Here is a 25,248-nt window from a genome sequence, read left to right on the forward strand (position 1 = left end):
TGATGCGTTCCGACACTAGCGCGTTTTAAGCTTACGCGCGGTGCCGCTCACTAAACCTCGAGTAATTTTTCACCACAAACAACGACCGAACACCACCTCCGACTTCACCCGGAACTTCAGTCCACCACAACATCCACCATTGTCACCTTCTGGCTGCGGGTCTTCTAGCAGTCACCTTCGGAACATCACCAAAATCAGGACCAGCAACAGCAACATGTCCTCAGCGCCAAGATTCCAGAATGTGTCGCGCGTCGGACCGCTCCCCAAATACTTGCCGAGATACGAAGACGTGAGTGGGTACCCAACACCCCCGGTAGCACCTCACAGTATTCGGAAAGCAAAAGATCGCAAAAAGTATGAACTCGCGTTGGTCGAGCATGGAAAACGTGTAGCCGCCTGGAGATTGACGCAAAATCCATGTCGCGTTCTGATTATCCACCCGACCAAATCAATGGTGCACAAGACAGCCCAGTACTTCGAGTACCAGAAAGCTCTGACAGCTCGGAAAGTACACATGCGGGAAGTGGTCAAGATCCTCTATCGCCAGCTCGACTGGGACATCGTGGCGACAGTCTTTCCTCGGGTCTTTGTCCGGGGCTTCGAACCTCGCACCATCACAATCACACCTCGGGGACTCGAGATCACTCTTGGCGAGCATTACATCGTCTACACTGGAGAAAAGCTCGCCAGAGGTACCTCCATTGCCCGCATTCTCGAAGGCTTCGTGGCCGAAAAGCTTCTAGCGGAAGTCTTCGCCGTGGCCCAAGATCCCTTCCTTCCGATTGCAACCATCAAGAACAACGAGAAAGTCGCTGCGAAACTGGTGGAGCTCATCAGCAAGGAGATTCTGAGATCCTCCACCATCGAGATCGAGCCCGTCTTCACTTCCGGTGGCCAAGGCGGATGGGTGCCCGTTCCCGCTATCCYCACCAGCTCCATCACCTCTGTCCAACACATCAACATCCTGCTCCCTCTGCTTGAGAACGGAAAGGTCCTGTCACACTACTATCCAGCCAAGCTTTACACCATGCAGCTCGAAATCATCAAGATCAAGACCTTCTTCCCGTCTGCCAAGAGTGTCATTGTCACCGTCACAGAGCATACAGGTGTGGCGGGTACGCCCCGTAAGACATATCTTGCGAGGAACTCGACCATTTCGGCGACTCAGATGATGACGAAGATGCAGACTCCTGGCAGCTTCGTCCCAGACGAGGAGACTACATTGGAGGCTGAGTTGGCTGTTCTGAAGGTCGCGCTCGCGCTGGGTTGCATGGGTGGATCGGTTGAAACGGGTGTGGAGCTTGTGAAGAAGGCGCGCGTCGTCCCGCATATTCTGGGCCGAAGCCCATAGTGCTAAGAGATCCGCGGTGCATGTCGTCGCGCTGATGGCGGCTCTATGGGCTGCGGTAGTTAGCAGAATCGTCKATATGACTGAATGAAAATGTTGTCGGATACTCTCTCCCTTCAATAATGTGACTCGCTGCTAACAATCAGGCTTCTCGTGGGCTTAGAATAGTCGATCATGTGGAGAGCGAGGCCTGAAGATGTAGACACATAGCAGTCGACATACATCTATCGTGGACACAGAAACACTCGCACTACCGTCGGGGGCTCCCTTCACTTGAAAACAGACGCTCTGCCAACTATCAAGAAACTCGTCAACTAAAAGTCGTCGATACTGTAGAGAGCGTAGGTCTCAACACATGTACCAGTCGAGTCGAATCTGTCATCAACTCACTGCTTATGCGGAGGTGTCGATATGGGAGATCAAAGTTGCCAATACGAGAAGATTTCAACACAGTAAAATGCTCTCCACGTTGAATAACAGGCGCTCTACAAACGATTTGAATTCCAGTAGACCTAGAATCATCGATAGTACGGAGGGCGAGGCCAGCAGATGAAGACACATAGCAGTCGACTCGGATCTTTTGCAGAATCAAAGAAAGTCATAGTGCCGTGGACTGACTGCACCCTTGCACTCGACAACAGACGCTCTACCAACTATCAGGATTCCAGTAGGCCTTGAATGGTCGATATCGCGGAGAGCAATTGCTTTAAATCTGTTGTCGGCTCATTTTCCAAACAAAGCTGTCGATATGAAGGATCGGAATTGTTAACAGAGGAAAGTCACAGTGCTGTCGAATGCTTTCCGCGGTGAGCAACAGGCGCTCTACCAACGATTGAATTCCAGTAGACCAAGAGTCGTCGATACTACAGAGAGTGTTGACCGAAAGGCACATAGCAGTCGAATGAGACCTGTTGAAAAGCTATCGTTGACGAGAAAACAGGATTTCCCAGATTGCCACGGGGAACGCGATTCGTGATCTTGTGATTGTCGAAGCTGTCGATGTGCGAACTATCTACCAGAGCAGCGCCCTAGACTGCGCTCTCAGTCAATTGACGGGCCACTCTGCTGGTAGCAAGAGTCGTAGTATAGCTGATGTTGTGGACCTTGTGGAGAGCAGGGCCTGAGGACGATGTGCAAAGAACTAGGAGGACTTTGCTTCGGCAAATGATCTTTGTATTGACAGCCTTGGTCTCTGTGTACCGGTATGCCATTTGGAGTTCTTTGCAGCAGATATGAAAACCATCGGGGATGAAAGCATCCCTCGTCGCTCTCTCGATTGTTTGGTAGGCCACTCTGCTGGTAGTAATGGTCGCAGCAGGCATAAAACCTTCAAATGTGGGGAGAGCGAGGCCTTGGGGTCCGAAAGGTATGACTGAAGTTGTMGTATCCCCATGTAGAGTGCTCATACAGACAGTTACAGCCGTTTCTTTGTTAGATCCATGGTCATTGTCAATCTCAAAGCAGGTCTTCGGGGCCTTAGACCCAAGAAGGGAAGGTGGACAGAACTCATACCGTTACCAATTTCTTCTGACCTTCCTTTCTCCATACAAAGGCGTGGGTCCTTGTAGGTTTCCTGCTCAGATTCTGGACGGTGATAGTCGCAATTGCCAACGGGAGAGATCAAGATTGCGGGATGATCGTAGACAGCACTCGCTATCTGCAAAGAAAAGCAGATCAAGATCTTTGCGGCTTACTCGCTTCGCACAGCTGTCTGACTTGTCTCAATGGAAAGCATGTTCCGGGATTGCTTCCCATGGGAATGTTTGCAAAGTGATCCAAGCAGACAATGACTAGGCCCCTGAGGCAGTTTACTGGAAAGAAATGCTCTAGTCTTCCGTGAGAACAGCAAGACTCCTGCTCCCATTCGTGTATATTCCTATCTCGATTATGTATATGTCGTCCATCCGATGAACGGGCTTGAGCCGGAAGCAGAAGCGGGAATGATATCCACTCCAAGTGCAGATCCTTTGGTATATGTAAATGTATACAAACGGAAGTCTCTGGCTCATCGTCAGCATGCTATTCCAGCAACCAAATCAGAGCATAGGTTAAGTTGGACCTATAGCTACCACCTGAGCCATCTCATCCCTGGCGGCTGGAGTGGAGTACGCTTCAGAGAGCATGAGTTCCTAGCTGGTGGCTTCGTTGTCTGGCCATGGGTACTGGCAACTCCTGATTATATCCATATCTTTGGGTGACCTCCTTGAAGGCGTTCCCTCCATACTCGGAGGAGGTACTTTTAGTGAACAGTCGAAATCATGTTGATACACAGAACTTGAGTTGAAAATACGTGGGAGGTTCTTGAGAAGTCACTCGAAAAGGGGTTCCGACCTCCGACGCGCTCTGTCGGCCTCATCAACCTCCACTTCAACATTCGACCACCAAATCAACAACGGATTCCTCCTCCTCATTCCACAACAGAACAGCATTCAAACTCATCGACCACCATCTTGTCACCAACAAACATGCATCCGATTCTTTTTTGGGGCCCGCCGTTGGCAAACATTTGCGCATGTCTTCCTGATGAAGATCTCAGAAGCCTGGCCGCGACGAGCCGTAAGATGCGCAGAATGATCAAGAAGATCATGTCACAATCGCGAACGTGTAGGCCTGATGGGCGCCCACCGCCATTCCGCCAGGCCCTGATAGTCCACCCGAAGCAGTCCAACGCCGCAAAACGCATTCGATACAAGCAGTACTCGATCGAGAAAAAAGCTGCGCGCGCGACCGATGCATGGTTGCTGGAGCTACTTTGCTTGAGGATGCCTGACGACATCATGGAGAACAATCTTCTCCCTGCCCTCATCCGTTCTTTTGAACGACGCGAGGTTATCATTGAAACAGCCACCCAGCGCATCTGGCTCTACAAGGACATCAGACAGCACGATTTCACAAATGAGGACATGTCACACGGCGCCACGAGCTCGATCACTCCTCTCCTCCGGTCTGTGACTCAGAGCCGCATCCTCGCCAAGTTCATTGCGGCTAGCAAGGAACCCAGCCTCGCCGCGAAACTACGAGCAAAGCAGATCTCTGTCCGTGACTCTCTCCTCCCGGCCTTCGGAAAGGCGCTCATGAGCTACGGCAACATCTCGAGTCCAGCAACTTTCCCATCCACTCGCTACCCACAGTCCTCCCTCATACCACTTGCTTTGAAGGACTACAACAACATCATCGGAAACCTCGAACTGACATTCGCCATCAATCACACTGTCTCGAAGGCCCTGTACTACTACCCGACTCAACTCCACGACTGCCAAAAGGGAGCCAAATCCATCCTCAAATCTTTCCCGACGTTGAAGAACCTCCGCATCAAAGTCACGGAGATTCAAAAGACCCCTGTCGAGGGGCCTACTCAATTTCTCGTCCAACGACCCTCCATACAGAAATACCACCTCGTTTATGTCGAAGGCGCCTTTTCGCAGGATGAGACAATCATATTCGAGGCGCTGATGCAGACCTTGGCTGCGAGCTTGGTGGAGATCGGAGGACTGCGTCAGACAAGTGTGTTGGCGGTAGAGAAAATGATAGGTGACCCGACGAAGGAGACGCTCTGGGTAAATGGTGTTTTGCAGTCTTAAAAGCTCGGGTTTGGATAGATGACAGGAGCGTTTATGTGGCAATTGGAATTGAGCGGGTTGAACGGTGTGCTGTCGATCTGATACCTCTATAAAATGATTTCCTCGCGTTTTCAAATCTCCTCGCTTGTGACGATATGACCTTCGCACGACGGTTTTGGACTCCAATGAAGGCCATCGGGCAGGGAATACAACGCATACGTGGGACTGATTGAATACATGTTATGTGCTCGAGGCCATGGAAGTCAGTGGCGCCCATCAGCACTTGCAATTCACCCAATCAATCGAAGAGGTAGGTATACGCCAAGTCATCTAACCTAGAGAAGAACAGAGACATCAACTTAGCCCTGTACCGTTCCCGATATGAGATACTTGCTTGGAGTGCTCCCGGCCTGGACGCTGGAATGATATGACCATCCTAATTCCCCGGCATGAGAGCGGCATTCGCATAGCCTCTGTCGATGTTACACATCGTATTCTCAACACCTTCCTGCTCCTAAGTGTGAGTTGGCTCAGGCCTGCAGCTCTGCGGCATCGGCRAGCGGAAATCATGAGGAGGTACCTGGCTTGCAGGCCGACGAATTTGCGAAGCCTGTATTCATCTTCTCTTGCAGTCTTTCCATTTGCCCTCGAATGAAAGAAACTACGAACTGTTTCCCCCCGTAGCACTAGGCAAGAAGCAGACTTTGTGCAAAGTGCCAACGAATGTTGAAGAGCTTGCTTGCTTCCTTCAGCCTCTGCAGCTTACGGGATCCTCTCCTACTTCCTGAATGAGCTCTGCTTTGGTCGTCATCATGCCTGTTGAGCCTGCGGATGCCATTCATGCCTGACTACGAATCATGATCAATCAGCCTGAGCACCAGCTTGAGGCGACCGAGGAAAGAACAAGAATGCTCAGCACGGGATCCAGGAGTCTAAGTGGCGAAGACCACGGGTTTGCATCCCTGCATCACTTTTTGATGCTCTTCTCGTCCTGTATTTACATCATGTGGGACCTTTACTGAAGTCCCAGAGACGACATCACTGTACAAATCGTGAACGTGGAGATTCTCATCCATCCGAATGCCGAGCAGTTGCCAAAGGTAACATCCGCTTCGGGCTTCAACCTCCAGCGTCCGAAATGGTCATCTTGTCGATCAACGGCAAGACTTGTTCGGCATTTTGACGCATCCAAGATGGCCGTTGTGTAGGCCTGACGGTGGTGCATTGGCGCTGCTGGACTCTTTGCAGCCCATTCAAGATCAACTTCTTCTTCCCAATGAGGGAGCTCAAGGGTGTACTCTTCCCAGCGAAGGTTTGCACCGATCAATATGAAGTGCCGTAATCTTGTTGCACTGCTGAACGTATCCGGCGCCACGCCGAATCTCTGAATCGTTGTGGCTTCTGAAGATATAGCTCTTGCTTTGTTGCATGAAGTTGAGCACCTGTCGACTGCTGCCGACTCTGTAATCTCAAAGGCTTAGTGTTGAGCACCTCCGCGACATCCGGTACCTCAGGGTCGATAGTTTCAACAGATGAGTGGACAATGGCGGCGTCTCTATGGGCTTGCAGAATGTACATTGGCCCCTGCAAGGCTGTTTGAATGCAATCAACCTTCTTTCTGCCCGGGTATGAAGGCCGATACAATAGATCAGCGCGGTCAGATCTTGGTTGTTAGTAGGAAAGGATAGGGAGATGCATCATTGCAACGCTTGCATTACTGACGACGCGTCCCAGGGGTCGGAGTCATGTGATTACTGCACGTCCGTCAGACAGGCCGCCGTAGTCAGCCGCACACACTACCAATTCCCCAAACTTCACTTTTCTTCCCTTTCCTTTTCTTCTTCACAATCACATCCAACCAGATTGTCAACATGCCACCACAACGCACAACCATGCACAAATCATCAACGCGGCAATGGCAGACATGGGACCCAGGCGGTCACCGCCGCGAAATCCTCCAACTCCAACGCCCACCGAAATGAAAAGAAAAGAAAAATTCCGACCAAGTCATCTTCACAGCCACCTTTGTCGGCCGAGTCTCTCGGCCCAACAAGGAAGATGCGTACTTTGAGTTCGAGAAAGACGAACAAACTCTCTTGTGATATTCTCGTCGCTGCAGAGATGTCGCGGCTTAAAAGGCCGCACATCGACAACGTAAGCACCAACTTCCTTCCTTCCTTCCTTCCACTGTTCAAAACTAACATCACTCAATCACAGGGATGGAAGGTCACAACAAAGGAAATCATGGACCCCCTGAAGCCCAAGAAGCAGACTCCTTCTTCTTGGAGGACATCCGCGAGGGCCACGACGTACGTACGACAATCATGGTTCGCGACATTCCGAACATGCTGGTCGTGCGCGGACCTCAAGAAGCGCACGGATGGGTACTGTCATCGACTCTACGACTTCTCGTACCTTCGCATCGACTTCAGCGAGGGCATCAAGGCCTCGGCCAGCAGCAACACCCAGAGATGTGGCGGATGAGGTTCGACGCCATGGCCTGTACGACTTCTCGTACCTCCGCATTGACTTCAGCGAGGGTACTGAGGGCTCGGCCAGCAGCAACACCCAGAGATGTGGTGGATGAGGGTCGACGTCAAGGTCATGGTAGAAAGACTTTATATAAACGATAATACCAAACATTTTATACACTTTTGTCCCTGTGCACTTCACCTGTCTTATGTATGTCCGTCTTGCAATACCTTGCTGGCTCGTTTGTCTAAGTTGCAATGCTGTGCGCGTCTTTTCACGGCCAATGTCAATTTGAATGCGTGTATGAATAACCGGTCACGCCTTTCATTTGTGGAGTATTGAAGCTGAAACTTGTGGATTTCTCATGCTTGTTCTATCTACTCTTCTACAGCAGGCTCAACAGGAGTTTCAGTGTCTTGCGTATTCTGACCAGTGAACTGCACCGTACTTCTCAAGCGATCAATGTCCAAAATCCCACTATCGCTTACGGTATCAGTGGTTTCAATATCATCTGATCCAATAACAATCGCATCGCCTCCCTGATCCCCTGCGCCACCAACTCCCTCCACCCCATCTCCATCCCCCATCCCTCCCTCACTCCCAGCAATCTCATCCGAGAACCCATTCCAAGTCTCATCCCCATCTTCAGACTCCTCATCCTCCACAACATCAAACAAAAACCTAGCCCTAGCAGCAGCCAACGCACAGCAAATTCTCGTCCTAGGCTCTCCAGTTTTGAAACTAATCAAATCACCATACCATTCCCTCGTGATTTCATTCACGAAGAATCGATGTCCGTTTTCCGCCGAAGAGATGCCTATGTCCATGCGGACTCCTACTTCTAGCGAATCGAACATTGTGGTACGGTAGGTGTCCGTCTGCTGAGTGGCGTTCGGAGTGTCTGTTGGAGAGGTTGCTGGTGAGGAGAGAGGGGAGGAATCAGGCGGTGGTGGGCTGGGTTCGGTGCTGTTTTCTGCGGTACCTGTTGCTTGTGGGGTGTCTTTTGCAGCTTTCGCAGGTCTGTCTGGTTCTGCATCCTCCTCAGGTCGCCGCTTACGCCGATTGGRGGTCGACGMAGAGGTACCTGTCTCCGCTTCCGCTCTTGGGATAGTAGGCTCAACTACATCCTCCCTCGCACCGTACTGCCGCAACTGCTCGAAGATGAACAACGCGAAAGATTCCAAGTTGTGATATGTCCGGGTCCCGCAATGCTCAGCACTTAGCAAAGCATGCGGGACGCGATTCATGACATTCACCAACGGTTCTTCCGGACGACCATCGCGAGGCTTTGTATGAAAAGCTTCGAAGACGGCGCCTTTGATGCCGCGGAGACCGGTCTCATCTGGTATCGTGACGATGATGAGCCGGAATTCGCCAAATTTGATCAGGGATGGGACTTTTCCTTGGTGAAACCAGATTGGTGCGGCGGAGATCATGTATCTTAGTCGCTCTTGGGAGAAAGGTAGAGATGCGATAGCTTGTCGATTGTTTTCGCCGGGTGGTGGTGCTACACGAGGAGAGCGCCGTCGTATTCCTGCCTGGCAACGCAGTCTTTCTGTTCGATCTGCAGTGGGGTTTAGATGCACATTGTCGCCACCTGCAGAATGGCTTCTTTTGATCACAGCTGGACCTTCAAGAGTGCAATCTTCCGTCTTGAAGCATGTTTGAGGCCGATATTGATATGCAGGAGAGATGGCCTTCTTGGCAATGTATTCCAGAGCAGCAATATCTCCAATCTTGCATTCCGAATGATGTAAATCTCCAAACTCCGGATAGCAGCGTGCTCTTCCTTCTTGTAACTCTCCGAGCCTTTGATACACGGCGTGAATCCTTGGCATGTTCGGAATTCCAGACCAGCAGAATATGAAGAGCGTCCTATGCTCGATTTGGTCTGCAGAAGTACCGTCGAGGCAAGCGAGCAACTTGTCAAAAGGCCAGTAAGAAACAGAAGGTATTGCGCCATCTTCAAGTGCTGCTCGATCAATATCATTGAGCGTATCCACGAGTTCCTGCTTTTTTCTCTTCCCTGGTGGTCCAAGACGTCGTTCTCGTATCAAACCCCTCAACTCATCTACTTTCAGGTCGCTGTAGTCTTGACTCGAGGGCGCGCAACCTACAATCCGCCCCATCTCAGAGGCGATGATGATAGATTGGTGTATCTCTCGATGCGCAGAGTCTTTAGGCCCGTTGTAGACCCATTTGGGCCCGGCTTCGTTGGTGATTCGTTTCCGCTCCGCGTCTTGGAAACAAGGTGGAATTTGATGGTTTTCTGCAATGTCCTCGCTTCCAACTGCGACCATGCTTCCAACCAGTATTCGTGAGCCTTCTTCTGGTAGCCCTTGATCATCTCCGACCCAGATGATGTGTTCGGGTCGCCATCTTTTTGGGGTTGTCCGCGATGCCATGTTCCAAGGGATTTGATCGAGGCTGCAGGTCGCACCGCCTGAGAATTGTGAATTGGATTGAGACCTGCACGCATTTTGGTGTATCGCGGATCACGGTCTGGCTGCGCAGAGCGCAGAGCGGGGCTGCAAGATGTCAAAGGAGCGGAGACACAGACACTTTAGTGGATAAAGAAGTGTGAAATCTCGCRGTGGATTCCTTGTCTGCTTGCTGTATCTGCTTTCGATCAACAAAGAATACGCTAGGCTCGACTAGTGTCTTGTCCTACATTTCGTTCGCGAGATGGCATAGTACCTTATTCACATTGATCAAAACTACAAGGTGAGCAAGTGCAGTATCAAGTCTCGCGCCGTTGACAGAGAAGCATGTGCCTCCCGAACAGTGACCTGCCTTTTGGGTCTCTACTCTGATTCGAGCCTTTTGTAGACTTACGTTTCTACTGCTGTCGATACGATCATGGCATTTTGGGAACATTAAGCGAGACGTTGAAATAGACGAGTAGTGTTTCTCGTTGATACATCTGCTTTCGCATCCTTTGCTCCCAGATACAATCCCTCTTCGATGTTCAACCCTTCCATCCCTTCCTCCACACGCCCTCCGCCTCAGGCCATAAAGGCCCGAGAAACGATGGGCGTACCCCTCCACCTCCCGCGCCCGACGCTGGGTTCAGGTTCAGACCGCCCAACCTCCGGTCATCAAAACCCGAGAGACGGCGGACGGACGTACCCCTCCACCTTGCCGCCACCGGTCCTGGGTTCAGGTTCAGACTACGCAGCCTCCGGTGAGAGAGAGCCGAGAGACGACGGACGTACCCCTCCACCTTCCCGCCGGCCCTGGGTTCAGGTTCAGACTACGCAGTACCGTGCCCTGCATGTTGTCCACCAGAGCCAGTCCGCCTCAATCTTGGTCTTCAGCAATTTTTCAGGATGAGAAATTGGCATCGCTTCCTTGACTGCGTGGTTGATGATCCATAGCCTTTCTGGGTTGACCAAGCGAATCAAAGTGCAACCATGGCGGTGCGATCAACCAATAGAACCCAGGGTGAGTGCATCCCGAATGGACGATAGAGCCAGAGCCCAGGTACTAGGTGGAAGACCTTGTAAACTGTTCAACGGGTTGGACGCGATGCCTTGTCAAGGCACTGTCCGGGGCAGTCGAAGTGCTGGCAAAGATGTTGACGTAAAGATTGACAGCGGTGGGCCACGACAGCCAGGGCAGGGAGATGCTCAAGGCGGCATCCGGAGTGATGAGGCGTCGTTGCCAAAGAGCAGCGTTGCAGCAAGAGGTCTCTGGAAAAGAGAACTTGGATGGATGTCGTGGACAAGCCAATCCGCTGATATGGCCTTGAATCTCAAGCTTTGCAAAGTTGTAGTCTTAGTCCTTCGTGTAGACAGGACGGCAGACTTGGAGTAGACTGGAGTAAAGAGCGCGGTGCACCGTGCCCGGTGAAACTCTGTAGTGTCTTTCTGGAGGATCATGTTCCCTCTAAGCCCGACCATCAAGATCCGGATCGGATGGAGGAGGTACCACCGCTCTTTTCGCAAGGCCGACATGAGTCCTTATGGTTGGTATTGAGGCCGGACGCTGGGCCTGGAGATGGTCCATATGCAGTACCTCAGAACAGGCAGTGTTCACGGGGTAGCGGGCTGTTGTCTGGCATGTGCAGAGGGCCCATTTGAAAACGGGATCGCGACTCACTCCATTGTCGGGATTCCATCGGCAGCCGAAACGACTAAGCCGTCCAACAGCATCAGAGCTGCCGTCGTCGCTGGACGTGATGCGTGGTAGGGGATATCGATGCAAACATGACGCTGTGGCATATTGAGAAGCTGGGGTTGACGCGCGCTGAGGGCGTCTGCTGAGAAAGGCCGAGATGTGATTTGGGTGGAAGCCCTACCAAAGCATGTCAGCGTACCGAGCCTGATGCTCAGGGTGAGCGACTTAMCTCTTAGTACATTCATTGACCTTGCGGCGCTGCGTGGACATGATCATGGCAGACTTTTACAGCCGAAGCAAGTGGCTTTGCAGCCCTTGATGACCTTTGGGGGATATCGATGCAAACCGAGGCAAATGTCTTTGCCGCCTGTGATAGCCTGGGGTGAAGATCGATGCGAACCGGTAGCTTCTGTGTTCGGTCGAGCGAAAGAGCTGCCGGCACGCCTCAAAGACATGCTTGAAAATTGGCAGCATTCGCGTCTTCACCGTGTATGTTGCCGCTGAGGATGGAGTTGAAGAAGTCTGCCTGGAGGATGTCAGTCTCTTAATAGCATCGAGAGAAACACCTGCGACGTACTGACCGGCTCATCTGTCACTTTTGCGGTGTTACTGACGCAGAGGCTCGTTGTGATGGCGCCATTGAAGTGAGCCGCCTGCTGCTTTGCTGAGGCGTGAAGGAGAAGAATGCAAGCCTTGTTAGCGGAGCGTCGACATGGAGTAGTGAAGAGGCGGTGACACGACGTGATATTGTAGTTGACATGTCGAGTCATGTCGATGAAGGAAGCGTGAAGGTGGATGTTGAAGTTTGCGGAAAGCAGAAGCAACGATATTGACGCGCCCTGTCTCACGCGTTTGCCGTGGACGACTTCACATTCCAAGCTCTCTTGCAACTACGTCCAATGAGTAGCCCTAGCTACATATTGCGTTGTACAGCTAAACTGTCTATTCTCACTTGCAGAGCATCGCGAACAGACGCGAATCTCGATCATTCTTGGCGATGTGCTTCTGCAGTCACTAGGGTTAGGGTTGGGGTAGTGTGCGTACGTGCGCCGACAGCGACATACTCCAGGATCGCTCAAGAGTGCACGTAGACCGGCGAGATATGATTCCTGATGGCTGGTATCTTTGATAGGCAGGGTGTCCTACGAGGCCGCTGAGAATACTCGAGCTCTTGAAACGAGAGATTCCGTTGTGGCTCTTTTAGTGACAATAAGTGGCAGAGCTGTCGATACGAGAATTCTCAACCGAGGTAGAATGCCCTTAGCCGTCTTCATGATGTCTGGAGGCGTCGCTCTCTGCAGAGTAGACAACTCTAGAGCTGCTAGAATCTCTACTACTAGTAGAGTTGTCCGTTATTTGATTGAGAGGGCAGTCAAGGGCGCTGTCTGGTTGATGATTTCCTCATGTCGACAGCTCTGATAAGTGGGAGACCTGATTCAGGATCGCTGAACTCTCGTATCACAACAGAGGAGTTATCACTGCACGGATGAGAAAAAAGTGTTGAGGGACAATGTGGCAGACTCCATTCGTATTGCTACTAGATACCATGTAGTCGTCCTCTTTGGGAAACCTGCATAGGCTCATATCGGACCACGCCCTCTGCGAGACTATTTCTCCTCCCAGTCGCCGCGAAAAGTCCGCGAACGGTATGATTAGAAGTTCATACTCATCAGTCATACCGCATCACGTCTGATTCCAGGTCGCGTACTAGCGACTGGCTGTCCCCTTTCAAAATAGTTGAGATATGAATCTGATGTAGAGTTTTGGCGTCTGCTCGCACGCTTGGATCACCGTTGAAAGGATAAAAATCCTCAATTCTTCGCCCCTGTAGGTCTTGATAAACGCCATCGAAGAGTCGGCGTGGCTGGGACCCTGGAGGCATTCTGGAGTATTTTCGGATTCATCAACATCCGTGGGCACGGCGACCTTCGATTCATCCAGCTCTCCCTCGGGCAAATGCTGCTCAGCGGCGAGGAAGCGCACATCCCGTAATGTCYTGGTATGAATCACAGGCAGGGAAATGAGCCATTTGGAGAAGATGTCGAGATCGAGGAAGACAAAGCGCGTGTTGCCATAAAACTCGCGGCTGGCGATCAGACGGGTCTGACTGTTCACTTGTAGGAATGAAGGTGGCGTGTAGGTGTTCTCGACGGTGACAGATGCATTGATTGATCCGACATCCTCGTGCGTATCGTAGTCGAACACAGCGGTCTTGATCTGATCGAACAGTTCTTGTGGGAGGCGGTCGAGGAGTGTGCAGAGAGGGAGGCGTTCACGAGCTGCGCGTAGACATCTCGCGTCCCGGTTCGGATTGATTGACACGTTGAATACTGGCGCCATTTCAAGTCGTGTCCACTGGCTATCTTGACGCGGCTTAGGATAGGCTTGTGTGTTGATGAATGTTCAGAGGTGGTGAGTAAGAGAAGATCAGTGACGTGTTGGAAGTTCAGCTGAGATGCGGCGTCGAAAAGCTCGGGCGTCTTCGAGTCCTCAAAATCGAGCCCGAAATGTGAGGTTAGCTGAAGCTTTTCCAAGGCTGCGAGAAATATGGCTTTACCGTTGAATGAGAAAGTATCCAAAGGTAAAATCAACCAACTCTTGTTCCCACGGCAAGCTTCAACCCGAATGTAGCGTCAGTCGTTGTCAAAACTCAGTGGCCATGTACGACACGCGAAATACAAGAACGAAGTGAGGCGACCAGCAAGCTGCACAGAAGAAGTTGATGACGTTGCGGCACACTTCATCGGTGAGTAATGTTCAAACGACTGGCTGGTAGATGAGGAGAGGAGGAGCTGTCCCATTGCAAGAGTTTACGATTGAGGAGCGTTAGATCATATGGCATTGGTAAAGCAAAGCTGCCTTCTGAGTGCTACATATATACTGTATTAGGATCGCCGGTGCAAAGATTCTAAGACATCGTGATGGAGTTCCAGCCCAGGAGCGATTCCGGTATCAACCAGGGGTGGTTGTGTCCGGCATCGAAGACGTATGTACCTTCACGCATCGCAACACTAACGTCCAGCGTTAGATACTGGGCTCTGATGCTCAGTAGGCCCGATCGCTGCGACAAATCTGACGCTACCAGCGGCGTGAATGTGGTTTTCAAGATCATTCGATCTGGTGCAGGTTCACACCTAAGGCACTTCGATGATGTATCGCGTAGCAATCCATAGCGCTTTCCCAATCGAATTCCGCAACAATTATTATTTCTCACCTTTGTTCGCCCCCTGATCTGTCGACACTTGCGATACAAGATGCCCTGAGTGGTAGCACGTCACAGCATCCACGTACTGACTTCCACAAGGTGGACGGCTGGAGTCTCCCCGCTTTCAATCGTCGGTCGCGTCTGTTAGTCTCCCCACTACGTCAGGAGAACTCCACGCGACAAGTCGTCCCTGGTCGAAGATGAAGCTTAAGATCGATGAAAGATGATCGCGAAAAGTGTGGTGCAAATCTCTCCATCATGACGGTGAAGGAGTCTTGCCTCCCCGACGATGGATGCTTGACGGACCATTAAGTGAGTCGATTCAAAGACATCAAACCAGGAGAGCCCGATCTAACAGGGCAGCGATGGAAAGGGCCAAACACCCAACAGATACAGTAATCGATGCGTACCAAGCCGCAACGCAAGCAAGGATTGATTGAAAGACAATCTCTTTGTTCAGAGTGAAGAATCGGTGTGCTTGACGCAGGGTGAATGCCCATTGACAATGACACCCAGGGATCGATTGATGGGACCGCTGACCTAGAAGTGATCCAGATTGATTGATCGATGACTTTGTCCACAGGTCCTTCAAAGCCGAGTGCAAATTGTTCATAGCCCTCGACAGTTACGTGCCAGATCCCCGAAGGCAAACTGCTTCAGGCCACATCTGGTACCCCGGCCTCAGCAAACTGTTCTGCTCGTCCAAGGTGCACATCTGGCGTCGTAGCTTGGGTCTATGCTGATCKTGGCCAGCTCTTGCGGGCGATATGAAGGCTGCTAGCGGCGACTCCCAGTGGTTGCAATGTATGAATCTTGCCCGCTTGTCCTGACATCGCGACTTTCCGAGTCGATGCAACAAGAATACATGTTCATCAACTCCAGTCCGGGAAGCTCCTCGCATTTTCCAACATGCTGCCTCTGTGGTCTTCCTTAGCCGGCTGCGCAATACAGCGAAGTCACTTCTCATTCTTATCCCTCTGGGTGCGTCGATTGTTCATGACTAGCAGCTCGGCAGCCCAGCTCATCCCGTCTTCTTCTCTGTCCCAATCAAAAGGATGGAAGTCCGATGGACGATGATTGTGACCATCAGCTTGAGCAAAGGCTATGTTGGTGGTGGAAGGACGGAGCCCGTTGTCTGGCCTCGTTGTAGAGTAACAGGCGACGCGTCTTTCATCCAAGTACGACTTGTATCTGCTCCTTCCGCTTGCCGACACTTCGTTCCCTTGTGTCCACGTTTTGCCAGAACACGATTGCCGTGAGTGCTTGACCTGCACCACTGTGATCTGTTCCCGTGTTGTCTGTTTTACTCCGAAGCTGAAGTCGCCTGAGCGTGGGCCATGGGCAAAGAAGCCCAGAAGGTCTGATCGGGTGGAATCATTGCTTGTTCCTCTGCGGGTATGATTGTTTGATGCCTTCAGTCTCGTTCAAGCGCGATCGGAAGGAACTGCTGATAGTCCATCGATGGCGCTGCAAAGGCATTTAATCCTGCCTCTGTGGATGGCTGGTTCGTTTTCCTGGCGGGCGCTGTCCGTCTGTCGCTGGCTGAGCCTGTCGACTTACCTGCATCATCCGGAGGTCAGTACGAACCACCGTGCAGCGTGAGACCGACCTGCACTCTGGTTCTTGATGGCAGATCCTCTGCAGCGTTACTTCATCGCCGCCTCGAGCCCGTCCAGCAGAAACAAGGCGCTGTATTTCCTTCATCTTCTTTCCTGCTATCATGGCTAGATAGGGAATGCCCCTGAATGAAAGACACTGTTGTATGGGCAAGACTGGATGGTTGAGCCTGCTAGTTACGGTGGAAGATGTCGAATCTTTGGAGGGTTGTCGAATGGTATGGCGCGGAGAATCAGTCGGCTTAACCAGAAACAACATTGCACACTCTGCAGGCTACGCTTCAAGAGAGCAACAGGCGTACGAGCAATGGAAATATTGAGTCCTCTAGAAGACCATAGCATCATCCGCCTTGAATACACACAAGTCCCGCGTGCCATACAGCTCGCCCATCGTCTCCCCAAGCCTCGTAGCCACTCCCCGCTCCTTCCCGCCCCTCCTGCCGACTGAACCCGACCCTCTGGGCTCCGTGCACATCCCGGGAGCCCCTCCGAACCAACCAAGGCACCACTCCGGCAGCCGCAAGTTTAGGAATATAAACGCAGCGTTTCCTCTCATCTCCGCCACTGGGCAGGCTGAGTTCGCTCAGTTGGCCCAGTGGTACAGAACAGTAAGTCGTCCCCCCCTCCTCCCCATTCGCCTTCACCATCCCCCAACATGAACCATGACCAGCTCGTTCGGAGAGCGGCTCTTTTTTTTGCTCTTTTTCGGGATGTATTTTTGGGGTTATGTATTGGTCAATTGCAGGCGATTGAAGTAGCTATATGTGCATTCCTTTTTGCCAAACACTCGCATTACAGTAGTGTTGAGTGCATTGCCTCTACGCACTGCCATTGCATTCCATAGCCATATCTATCTTTTGGCTTCATTGTGCATTCTTCTGCATTGTTTCTCACGGCTACATTCATTTGCCCATGTGCTGAAAGGATGGCATGCAATAACCAAGTTTGCGGTTCGAACACTTGAGCAATCAACTTTGTTGTCCAACGGCCAGGTCGCGGGTTCGAACCCCAAAACTGCCTGCCATTCCCGGAAACATTGGCATTTTCTTGGCGTCCACTCCATCCCACTCCATCTATGCCCTTGCGGCCGCATCTCTCAGTTCCACAGATAGAAACTACTCACTTCAAGATCTTATCCACAGTCGAAATGGAGTCCTCTCATCGTTCAAAGCGACGCGTGCTTTTGCCATCTTCGCGTCGGGCTGGACGCGTTTCTGCATTGCCAAATCATCACTGAACAGCACCACCTCCGCTTCTAATCACACCGCGAGCTCCATCATTGAAGATGCTGTTGCGCACAATCAGTTGCAAAGGTCAGGCGCTGCTTCGTTTAACTCCACTGCTGTCGCGACATTTGCTAACATGCTCGACAACAGATCAGACGCGAGGAACACCTTCTCACCTTTCCGGCGTGTCCAGCTCGTTCGCAGCTCATTCTCCCCTTCGGCCACTGACGCTCCGGAATCCCACGGTCCCATCAATCCTTAGAGACCCATGGACTTCGACAGCAAGTCCTTCGCTAGTTCCATCGAACCCACTCCCGCGCCGGCAACCTCCTTGAGCTAAGCCCAGATCACCGACTACAGACGCGTCTGATACCTTGGACCTTATGGCGATGCAGACAATGCAAGGTGGGTCGTAGATTGTTCAGGAATACAACGGGCAGCAATGCGATTCACAAACGGTCTTCCGCAACATCACAACCGAACAGGCACGCGCCGGCATGGCGAATCTTCCACAGGGACTCGTCAGCATGATCGAGGGGCGTCCCATGGCCGACGATATGGAGTTCCGCTACATCAAGGACTACAGCAAATTACGCGATGAGCGTAACCACGCTGGAGGGATCGCTCGGGCTCCGTGACCGCGACATGGTATTTGAGCTGGGGGCGACCGCGTCAGATAGACCATGCCGGTACGCCCACAGTGGGAGATCAGCCCGTCCGAGTACGATCCCAATAACCGACGAACCCTCCAACGTGAACCCAGCGCGACCAGCCGTGGGTCATTGACGGCGGCAGAAATGAATGGACATAAGATCCGTGGATGGGACGCGTCGTCGGAGGCCTTGAAGAATATAATACGCGGGAAAGCAGGCTCGCTCACTCCAGAACATTTCTGCACAAGACCCACCCGCGGGAAAGGAGGTTTGCTCGCTTTAAGACATTTCTGCACAGGACCCTCCGTGATGGATAATTCAATGTCCAGAGACTTCCTGCGATCCCCCTTCCGCATCAGGTTCCCTCTGACATTGCCCTCATTCGATGGCATGATGAAGAAGGGATCGTGGAATGATCATGCGTGAAGCCATGTCGACGAATAAACGCCGATGGTCCTGGCGAGGCACGACGGAGATCGGATACAGGTGAGTACAACCAGAGCCTTCAAGGCGGCGGGAGAGCAAAGAGCAAACAACACCCGACCATTGTCGTTGTTTCCCCCAGGCAATGTTGATCGCGTACACCAAAGCAAATAATGCAAGGCGAATCTTCGATCGTTCTCGACTATGAATGGCGGCAATGCCATTGTGGATCCTCTATCGCAAAGCAGACAATGTAGGGGGGCTCCTGGATCATTCCTGACCACAATTGGTGGCAATGGCATTGTGAATCCTCTATGCCAAAGCAGATAATGCAGGGTGAGTCTTGGATTGTTCTGGACTATAATTGAAGGCAATGCCATTATATTCATCTTGGCGTGGTTTTGGTGGGAGGCTGGAGTATTTAACACGCTCGAAGCCTCGCAGTAGTTCCATCTCGCTCAACAACATCGACATCGATAACCATCGAGCAACAACCTTGACAACCACCAACGTCGACTAACATCGATCAACGTTGTCAAACAATCCACAACAACCGCTCGCCATCTCCAACATGGCACAAAACCAACTCAGTGAGGTTGAGGTTCCAGCTATTCTCACCACACAGCAAATCCGCGCCGGCTTGAGCACTCTCCCACAAGAGCTCTTCARCGAGATCTACGATTTTACCTTCACCTACAACGGGGAGGATCGTCAAATTTCGAGCACTCGTGACCTTCACTTCGGCGAATTCAACGAGTTCCGCGCAACCATCGGTCGGTCACCCAACTGGAGAGACCACTCCGCGTTCAAGCGCATCGCTACCTGGACGCCACCGGCCAACATGCAGGTTGATACCACGACACGCAAGCAAGTCATGAGGCAAGTCTTTGGAAGCCAGCTTCCTTGGACGCTCTCGATGGGAACTGGCGTAGGTATGATCAACGGCCTCGACGAGTTCTACCGTTGGTTTGATGCCATGTCACCAACGGCACACCACCTCCTGGCCAATCTCGTCTTCGAAAATGAGTTTGGTCATCGAGAGAGGGGTGAGATACTTGGGCACGCGGACCGTCCGGACTGTACTGAGTGGTATGAAGTACGCATTCAGCTGGCATATCGATACTGCCGGGCCATCATGGAGATCTCTGCCCCTGGTCCATACACAGTGCTCAGGGTTTCCATCTCGGAGGGGTAGGATGAAGAAGCCTCAAGTCGGCTTTTGCAACTTTCTTGCCTCCTCTCTTTGGATACTCCTCACAATGGCGCCGACTAGCGGAGCCACTCTTATCACATCACTGCAATAACAATTTCTGCTACAACTCTTTCTTCCCTTCCACTTTCTCATCTGCATTGTTTATTGTGTGCTTGTCGCTGCCGCCGCCTACTATCCACGGGATAGGAACACGTAGTCTGGGTAGGGACCCAGCTTCGAGGGCCCCATCGACAACCCGTGGCAGCTTTACTGTCTTGATTTGAGCGAGAAATGTACCCAGTACCTTACCCTGCTCGATGCATCTAAGTTTGACCGGGCCGAAGCGGTCCGATCCCGAGTGTTGAAGTTTAACCGTAAGTCTCCACTGTTGTTACTTACTCCAACCTATCCTTTGTGACCCACACCATCACTTTATTCAAAGCAACAATGCTTTGTCAACAACACTATGGCTCTGTCCCSCGCGACAGTCGTTCATCGAGTTTCACACGCGTGGTCTAATGCAGCACTTCTTCGTGCGGATCCACACATCCAAATTACCTACCCTCAGACAATATCTCTGCTTTTGCCGCATTCCACGCACCCACTTTACTTGCACGCCTTTCAAGATGGCACGCAAGGTGCTATTGAGCGTGGAAAATTGCTCTCATCTCACGATCATATGGGAAGGCGCTTGATCAACATTTACAACCCGTATCGCGCTTCGAGCTGCCTGGGTAACCACATCATGGTACCCTTCTCGATCCAAATACGACCTGGAATTGGATCCCTTCCGTCACGGAAGCCCGCGCCTCCGGCCCTTCAACGCAGTCTGAGGACTCCGCACCTCCCAACATCGCTGTGCTCGACGCCAAATATCTCACCTCATCATCCGCATTGAACGCGCTTGACGCTCTAGCCCTCAGCACTGATAAAGACCTCAAGCCACAAGAATTTCGGAACGATGTCTTCAATCTCAAATTCACCTACAGCGGCAAGGCGCTCCTTATTATAAGGGCAGCGGGAAATGGTTCCGGTGATCACATTGCCACTTGAAAACCACTGGCTCTGTTGCAAGTGTCACGGGATACGCGCGAGGAATACGCGGAGCAGTTCCACGGCAGCAATCTTCCGTGGACTCTGAGGCAACGTGCGCAACACAATCGCCTGCGCTGGTGGCGGGCACAGTCTCAGTTGGCGCGAGCGATATTGGAGAAGGTGGAGATGACAGAGAGCGCCGAAAGCGATGCTGGCGTATAGAGGATGGCTCTATGCAAGTCGCGCACACGACCGGGCAGTCTCATCATCACGTCCGATCATTGCGTTGTTGGACTACTGCTCATGCGAAGCCCGGACCTCGCATCTTGCGAGAGGTACACACCATGCGTCGACGCAGGGAAAGGGAGTGAACTAGGATGCCTGCGGCGGTCCATTACTGCAGCCGACGGAGCGACGAAGCCATCTTTCTGGCACTCGCGCAGGGACAGCTTTCGCTGGTGTTTGAGGCACTGAACGTCTTTACCTCCGAAAGAAGGAATACCCTGCTCCACCATGAGCCTTCGAGGCTGGTGCGGGAGTGGACTCTGTTTCCCCCAAATACATATTCTCCGTTTCGTCCGCCAGATCCCCTTCCGCATCCTTGCGCTTGCCAGTGATCGAACCCATCGGCAGCATGGTTCTTCACGGTATCTTCGGAGTATCTGGGCAGATCTCCTGCCTTTCGGTAACCACCGTTGAAAATCAGGTACCACTGCTCATCTTGGAGAGTGGTCACGTTGTGGTACATGACGAGATGGTGGTCGCGTACTGGCACCGCGGTATCTGCCTCATTCCGGGCTATCCACGCCGGGAACACCGTCCCAAGTTGTCGTACACGCCACTGTGCGATATGGAACAAGAGGTGATCTAAGCTCATTTCAAGGAACTAAGATGCCTCCTCACCACCCAGCAGTACCCAACTCTCCTTGATGTCGTGTCCTCATGATGGGGCAGGAAGAATGATTGTTTGCAGCAGGAACTGCACGGTGCTCCACCATATCATCTAGACCCCCTAATTCCTCGACGAGGGCTACGCAAATTGTGGTTTCTGATACAAACAACAGGAGCCTCAAGAGTTTCGACATCCTCCACCTTCTCTGAACGGTGAAATCGATGATAGGAGACAGCGGGGCTGCAATGGCAGAGCATCTGAGAGGCGAGATCATGTTAGACGTCAAAGTCTCTCTGGAAAAGCATAGTACAGCATGGACCAAACTTCCTACACTCTTCCAGCAAACCCCTTTCTAGCTCCTGTTTCATTCTCGTAGACTGAATATGTACGTTGCCTTTGGCCTTGAGTGATTTGTTAAACGATTACACGTAGTGAACATTGATGTATCGATCCTCGTGCTTCCTCTTTCTCATGTTTCTGCCAGTGGTCGTGAGAGACGGCCCAAAATCGCCGGACGAAGGATAGATACCGATCATCATCATCTTTCCGCCATCTTTGTGTGGTTTTATTTTCTCGTCGATGTCCGCCCTCTTCAGCAACTCTGTTGATTAGCTGTCCTCGGCTCGACTTATGACTAGCGTGGATTCTGAATCAGAACCAGAATCCCGCGACTCGGGCCAGGACTTTCTTTGCTCGATTCCAACTTAGCTTCGTCAACAACAACACCCTACCCACGACCGTCAAAATATTCAACACGCGCGCTATTCTGTCCATTACGTGCTGCTGCCGCCACGTAGGCAGTGTTGGAAGCACTGCACAAATTTGCTACACTGCGGTCAACCCAGCTTTCCATCCACCAAGAAGCCAGTAAGCAATTGAACGCGCCTCCAACTCCACATATCCTACATCATGGCAGCTACCGAAACTGCTTCTTTCGTCGCGCAAGACGAGAACCTCCCCGATACCGTTCCCACCAAATCCTCGACAATACTCAGCGTTCCAGCCCTACGCGCGGGGATTTCAACCTTACCTCAAGAACTTTACGACAAGATTTTCGACTTCACATTCACATACAATGGCGAGGCTCGGGAGATCGCCTCCACCGTCGAAAACAACAACGGCGACGTCCACCTCGTCACGTGGAAACCACCAGCAGCGCTACAAGTCTCCAAGAAGACGCGCGAGACCTACGCGGCTGCGTTCTACGGCAGCGCTCTCCCATGGACCGTCGGGTGCTACGGCAACGAAGTATATGGGGACATTTGGAGTTGGTGGCACGCACAGTCGGAGAAAGCGCATGAGATATTGCTGAACGTCCACATCTCGCGGATCTCCGAACTCAGATCTGTTGGGAGCGGCTACGAGCTCATTGATATGTCATGTGAGATGGACCCTGATGGCGAACCCGAATGGTTCGGTCTATCAATGGAGAAGCACAGCATGGCTTGCCTAGACCCGGGCTCTATCTGCRAAATTTCCACGATGAAACCCGGAGGGATGATTATAGAAGGAGAGGAGTGGATCGGCGATGAGTACATCGCCGCTACCGGGGATCTGTATGTATCTGTATGCTCCTTTCTCATACATGGGGTTTTGGCTAACTTTCCGGGCCTCAGACTCGCTTCATTCACTACGCCCGACGACTCGATCGATATTCAGGTGTGGGCGTTGCAGAACAACCCAGCACCACCAAGGATCAGGATATTGTGGGGTCAACAAAACTACACCTAAGTCCAGACCGGCACGTATCCGGGGCCAACCAACATTCTCAGGCGCCTAGGATTCTCGGACGACTCGTGCTTTATGTCGGCCACTTCCAAGAGGAAGAGGTACAAGTGAATGGCTTTGAACACGGTGCAGTTGATGTCAGGATATGGGGCGCGTGCTGCGTGTTATCAATCCTGCTGCCTGGAACCTCGATCTGTTTGACGGCTAAGGCCTAGCATCGCGCGTGGTGTTAACAATACACACCCTATCTGGGGAGCTTCATTATGCTGATACTTGTCTCGCAAGCCATCGTGAGACCAAGGATAGCGTACTTTCATAATGAATAATACTTCCATGCACGTAAAGTAATCCCCATTACAGCGTACATCATTTTCACWGTCGCTCAAACATAAGCGTTGTACTCGCCTTTCGATTATTCAAGCCGTGCTCTCATGTGATATGAATAGTACAATGACTGCCGTGTCGTGCCCGCGAATCGCTTTATGTGATGCCTCGCTGCAGATGTTGGAGATGGCATAAACAAGGTTGAGGTCCGGAAGTTTCTGAATCTCGCATGTCAGAACAGCCACTCCCCTTCTTCTCTCTAGCTGTCGGCACCACAGCACGACGCACTTTCAAGACCTGTTCTACGCGTCCTTCGGGTACCATCAGACGAACAAAACGTGCACTCTCTCGTTGACAGCACTCGATTTCCCGCCAAAGCCTCGCACAATCTCAGAGCTCCTGGATTTCTCCTCTCGTCCAAGTCGAGCTCAGATTCGGCAACTCGACATGGCTTCAGTACATATTCTTCTTCTACTCCAGGCTCAAAGACGATCTAACACCTGGCAGTCTACGTCCGTTTCGTATCACCCTCTGCAGCAGCTCAAGATCCCATCCAACGACGAGCGCGCACAATCCGAAACCAAGCTCGAAATGCCACCCGCTCCTTCGCCTTTCCCCGATTGCACAGAAGCCTGGTCCGACAACTTCTTCCTCCCCGACATCCCCCCTCCACTAAGCGCAGACGAGCTACGCGCCGGCCTCGCCACATTACCACAGGAGCTCTACGATATCATCTACGAGAAGAGCTTCAAATTCAACCACAAGGAAGCGCTGCCGATTCCTATCTACTACAATACGGCTGGCAGAATTGTCACTACTTGGAAACCTCCGATGCAGCTGCAGATTGACCATAAGATGCGCGAGGAATATCTTCGGACCTATTATGGAGGTAAGGCGATTTGGTTGGCGGATCTTGAGGGCGAGGAGTGTGATTTGGTTAAGTCTTTCAACTCTTGTCTGTGGAAGTTCGGTGGAGGATGGACATGATTGAGGACAAGTGCGATTAGGTGCTCTGGTCGTCTTTGCAGGCCTAGAGCAGCTGGCTACGGTGCACAAGGTTGATCTCCTCGACGATCAAGCAGTCCGACTGTTCTCCGTGCATGGACAGGAGTGCCTATCTACGAAGCGGAGCAGTCAGAGCATCTCTCAGTGTTGGATCCCTGGCAAATTCGGCGATTTCATTTGGTGGAAGGACCGGTAATCATGGACAAGAAGCATGGAAAGACTTTACACAGAGAACGAATCATCTGTCGATTACCACCACATCGTTCATGTTTTTTAGGAGGCTCTCGTCTCTTTCCACGTAATAGCGGATCCTTCCTCAACGCCCCGTCTTCGACTGGTCCTCCGCCTCGAACATGTCGGCCACGGCTATGTGTAGTAGTGTTCCCTCGAGAACGAACGCGAAAGACTTGCCCGCCCTTGTCCTATCTGACGCCTCTCGAGGGGAGCAAG

At 51.9% G+C, this 25,248-nt stretch overlaps 9 protein-coding genes; 7 read left to right on the plus strand and 2 right to left on the minus strand.

The window, feature by feature from the left end:
- Positions 1 to 214: 214 nt before the first annotated feature.
- Positions 215 to 1,351, plus strand: RCC_08769 (uncharacterized protein; the record flags this gene model as incomplete). Its single annotated transcript, XM_023774015.1, has 1 exon — positions 215 to 1,351. One exon carries the CDS (start codon positions 215 to 217, stop codon positions 1,349 to 1,351), a length of 1,137 nt encoding a protein of 378 aa, XP_023629783.1.
- A 2,462-nt stretch (positions 1,352 to 3,813) lies between these two features.
- Positions 3,814 to 4,929, plus strand: RCC_08770 (uncharacterized protein; the record flags this gene model as incomplete). Its single annotated transcript, XM_023774016.1, has 1 exon — positions 3,814 to 4,929. One exon carries the CDS (start codon positions 3,814 to 3,816, stop codon positions 4,927 to 4,929), a length of 1,116 nt encoding a protein of 371 aa, XP_023629784.1.
- A 2,100-nt stretch (positions 4,930 to 7,029) lies between these two features.
- Positions 7,030 to 7,392, plus strand: RCC_08771 (uncharacterized protein; the record flags this gene model as incomplete). XM_023774017.1 has 2 exons in its annotated part: positions 7,030 to 7,062; positions 7,126 to 7,392. The coding sequence occupies 2 exons, from the start codon at positions 7,030 to 7,032 to the stop codon at positions 7,390 to 7,392; spliced, it is 300 nt and encodes a 99-aa protein (XP_023629785.1).
- Positions 7,393 to 7,757: 365 nt separating this feature from the next.
- RCC_08772 (uncharacterized protein) lies at positions 7,758 to 9,785 on the minus strand (the record flags this gene model as incomplete). XM_023774018.1 has 2 exons in its annotated part: positions 7,758 to 8,410; positions 8,465 to 9,785. 2 exons carry the CDS (start codon positions 9,783 to 9,785, stop codon positions 7,758 to 7,760), a joined length of 1,974 nt encoding a protein of 657 aa, XP_023629786.1.
- Positions 9,786 to 10,793: 1,008 nt separating this feature from the next.
- Positions 10,794 to 11,196, plus strand: RCC_08773 (uncharacterized protein; the record flags this gene model as incomplete). XM_023774019.1 has 2 exons in its annotated part: positions 10,794 to 10,824; positions 10,922 to 11,196. The coding sequence occupies 2 exons, from the start codon at positions 10,794 to 10,796 to the stop codon at positions 11,194 to 11,196; spliced, it is 306 nt and encodes a 101-aa protein (XP_023629787.1).
- A 2,031-nt stretch (positions 11,197 to 13,227) lies between these two features.
- On the minus strand, positions 13,228 to 13,839 carry RCC_08774 (uncharacterized protein; the record flags this gene model as incomplete). Its single annotated transcript, XM_023774020.1, has 1 exon — positions 13,228 to 13,839. The coding sequence occupies one exon, from the start codon at positions 13,837 to 13,839 to the stop codon at positions 13,228 to 13,230; it is 612 nt and encodes a 203-aa protein (XP_023629788.1).
- A 5,354-nt stretch (positions 13,840 to 19,193) lies between these two features.
- Positions 19,194 to 19,817, plus strand: RCC_08775 (uncharacterized protein; the record flags this gene model as incomplete). The annotated part of the gene is made up of 1 exon (XM_023774021.1): positions 19,194 to 19,817. One exon carries the CDS (start codon positions 19,194 to 19,196, stop codon positions 19,815 to 19,817), a length of 624 nt encoding a protein of 207 aa, XP_023629789.1.
- Positions 19,818 to 22,650: 2,833 nt separating this feature from the next.
- On the plus strand, positions 22,651 to 23,472 carry RCC_08776 (uncharacterized protein; the record flags this gene model as incomplete). XM_023774022.1 has 2 exons in its annotated part: positions 22,651 to 23,297; positions 23,358 to 23,472. The coding sequence occupies 2 exons, from the start codon at positions 22,651 to 22,653 to the stop codon at positions 23,470 to 23,472; spliced, it is 762 nt and encodes a 253-aa protein (XP_023629790.1).
- A 768-nt stretch (positions 23,473 to 24,240) lies between these two features.
- On the plus strand, positions 24,241 to 24,780 carry RCC_08777 (uncharacterized protein; the record flags this gene model as incomplete). The annotated part of the gene is made up of 1 exon (XM_023774023.1): positions 24,241 to 24,780. The coding sequence occupies one exon, from the start codon at positions 24,241 to 24,243 to the stop codon at positions 24,778 to 24,780; it is 540 nt and encodes a 179-aa protein (XP_023629791.1).
- Between the last annotated feature and the right edge of the window lie 468 nt (positions 24,781 to 25,248).

This window comes from Ramularia collo-cygni, assembly GCF_900074925.1.
Source record: "Ramularia collo-cygni strain URUG2 genome assembly, contig: RCC_scaffold15, whole genome shotgun sequence".
Lineage (NCBI taxonomy): Eukaryota > Fungi > Ascomycota > Dothideomycetes > Mycosphaerellales > Mycosphaerellaceae > Ramularia > Ramularia collo-cygni.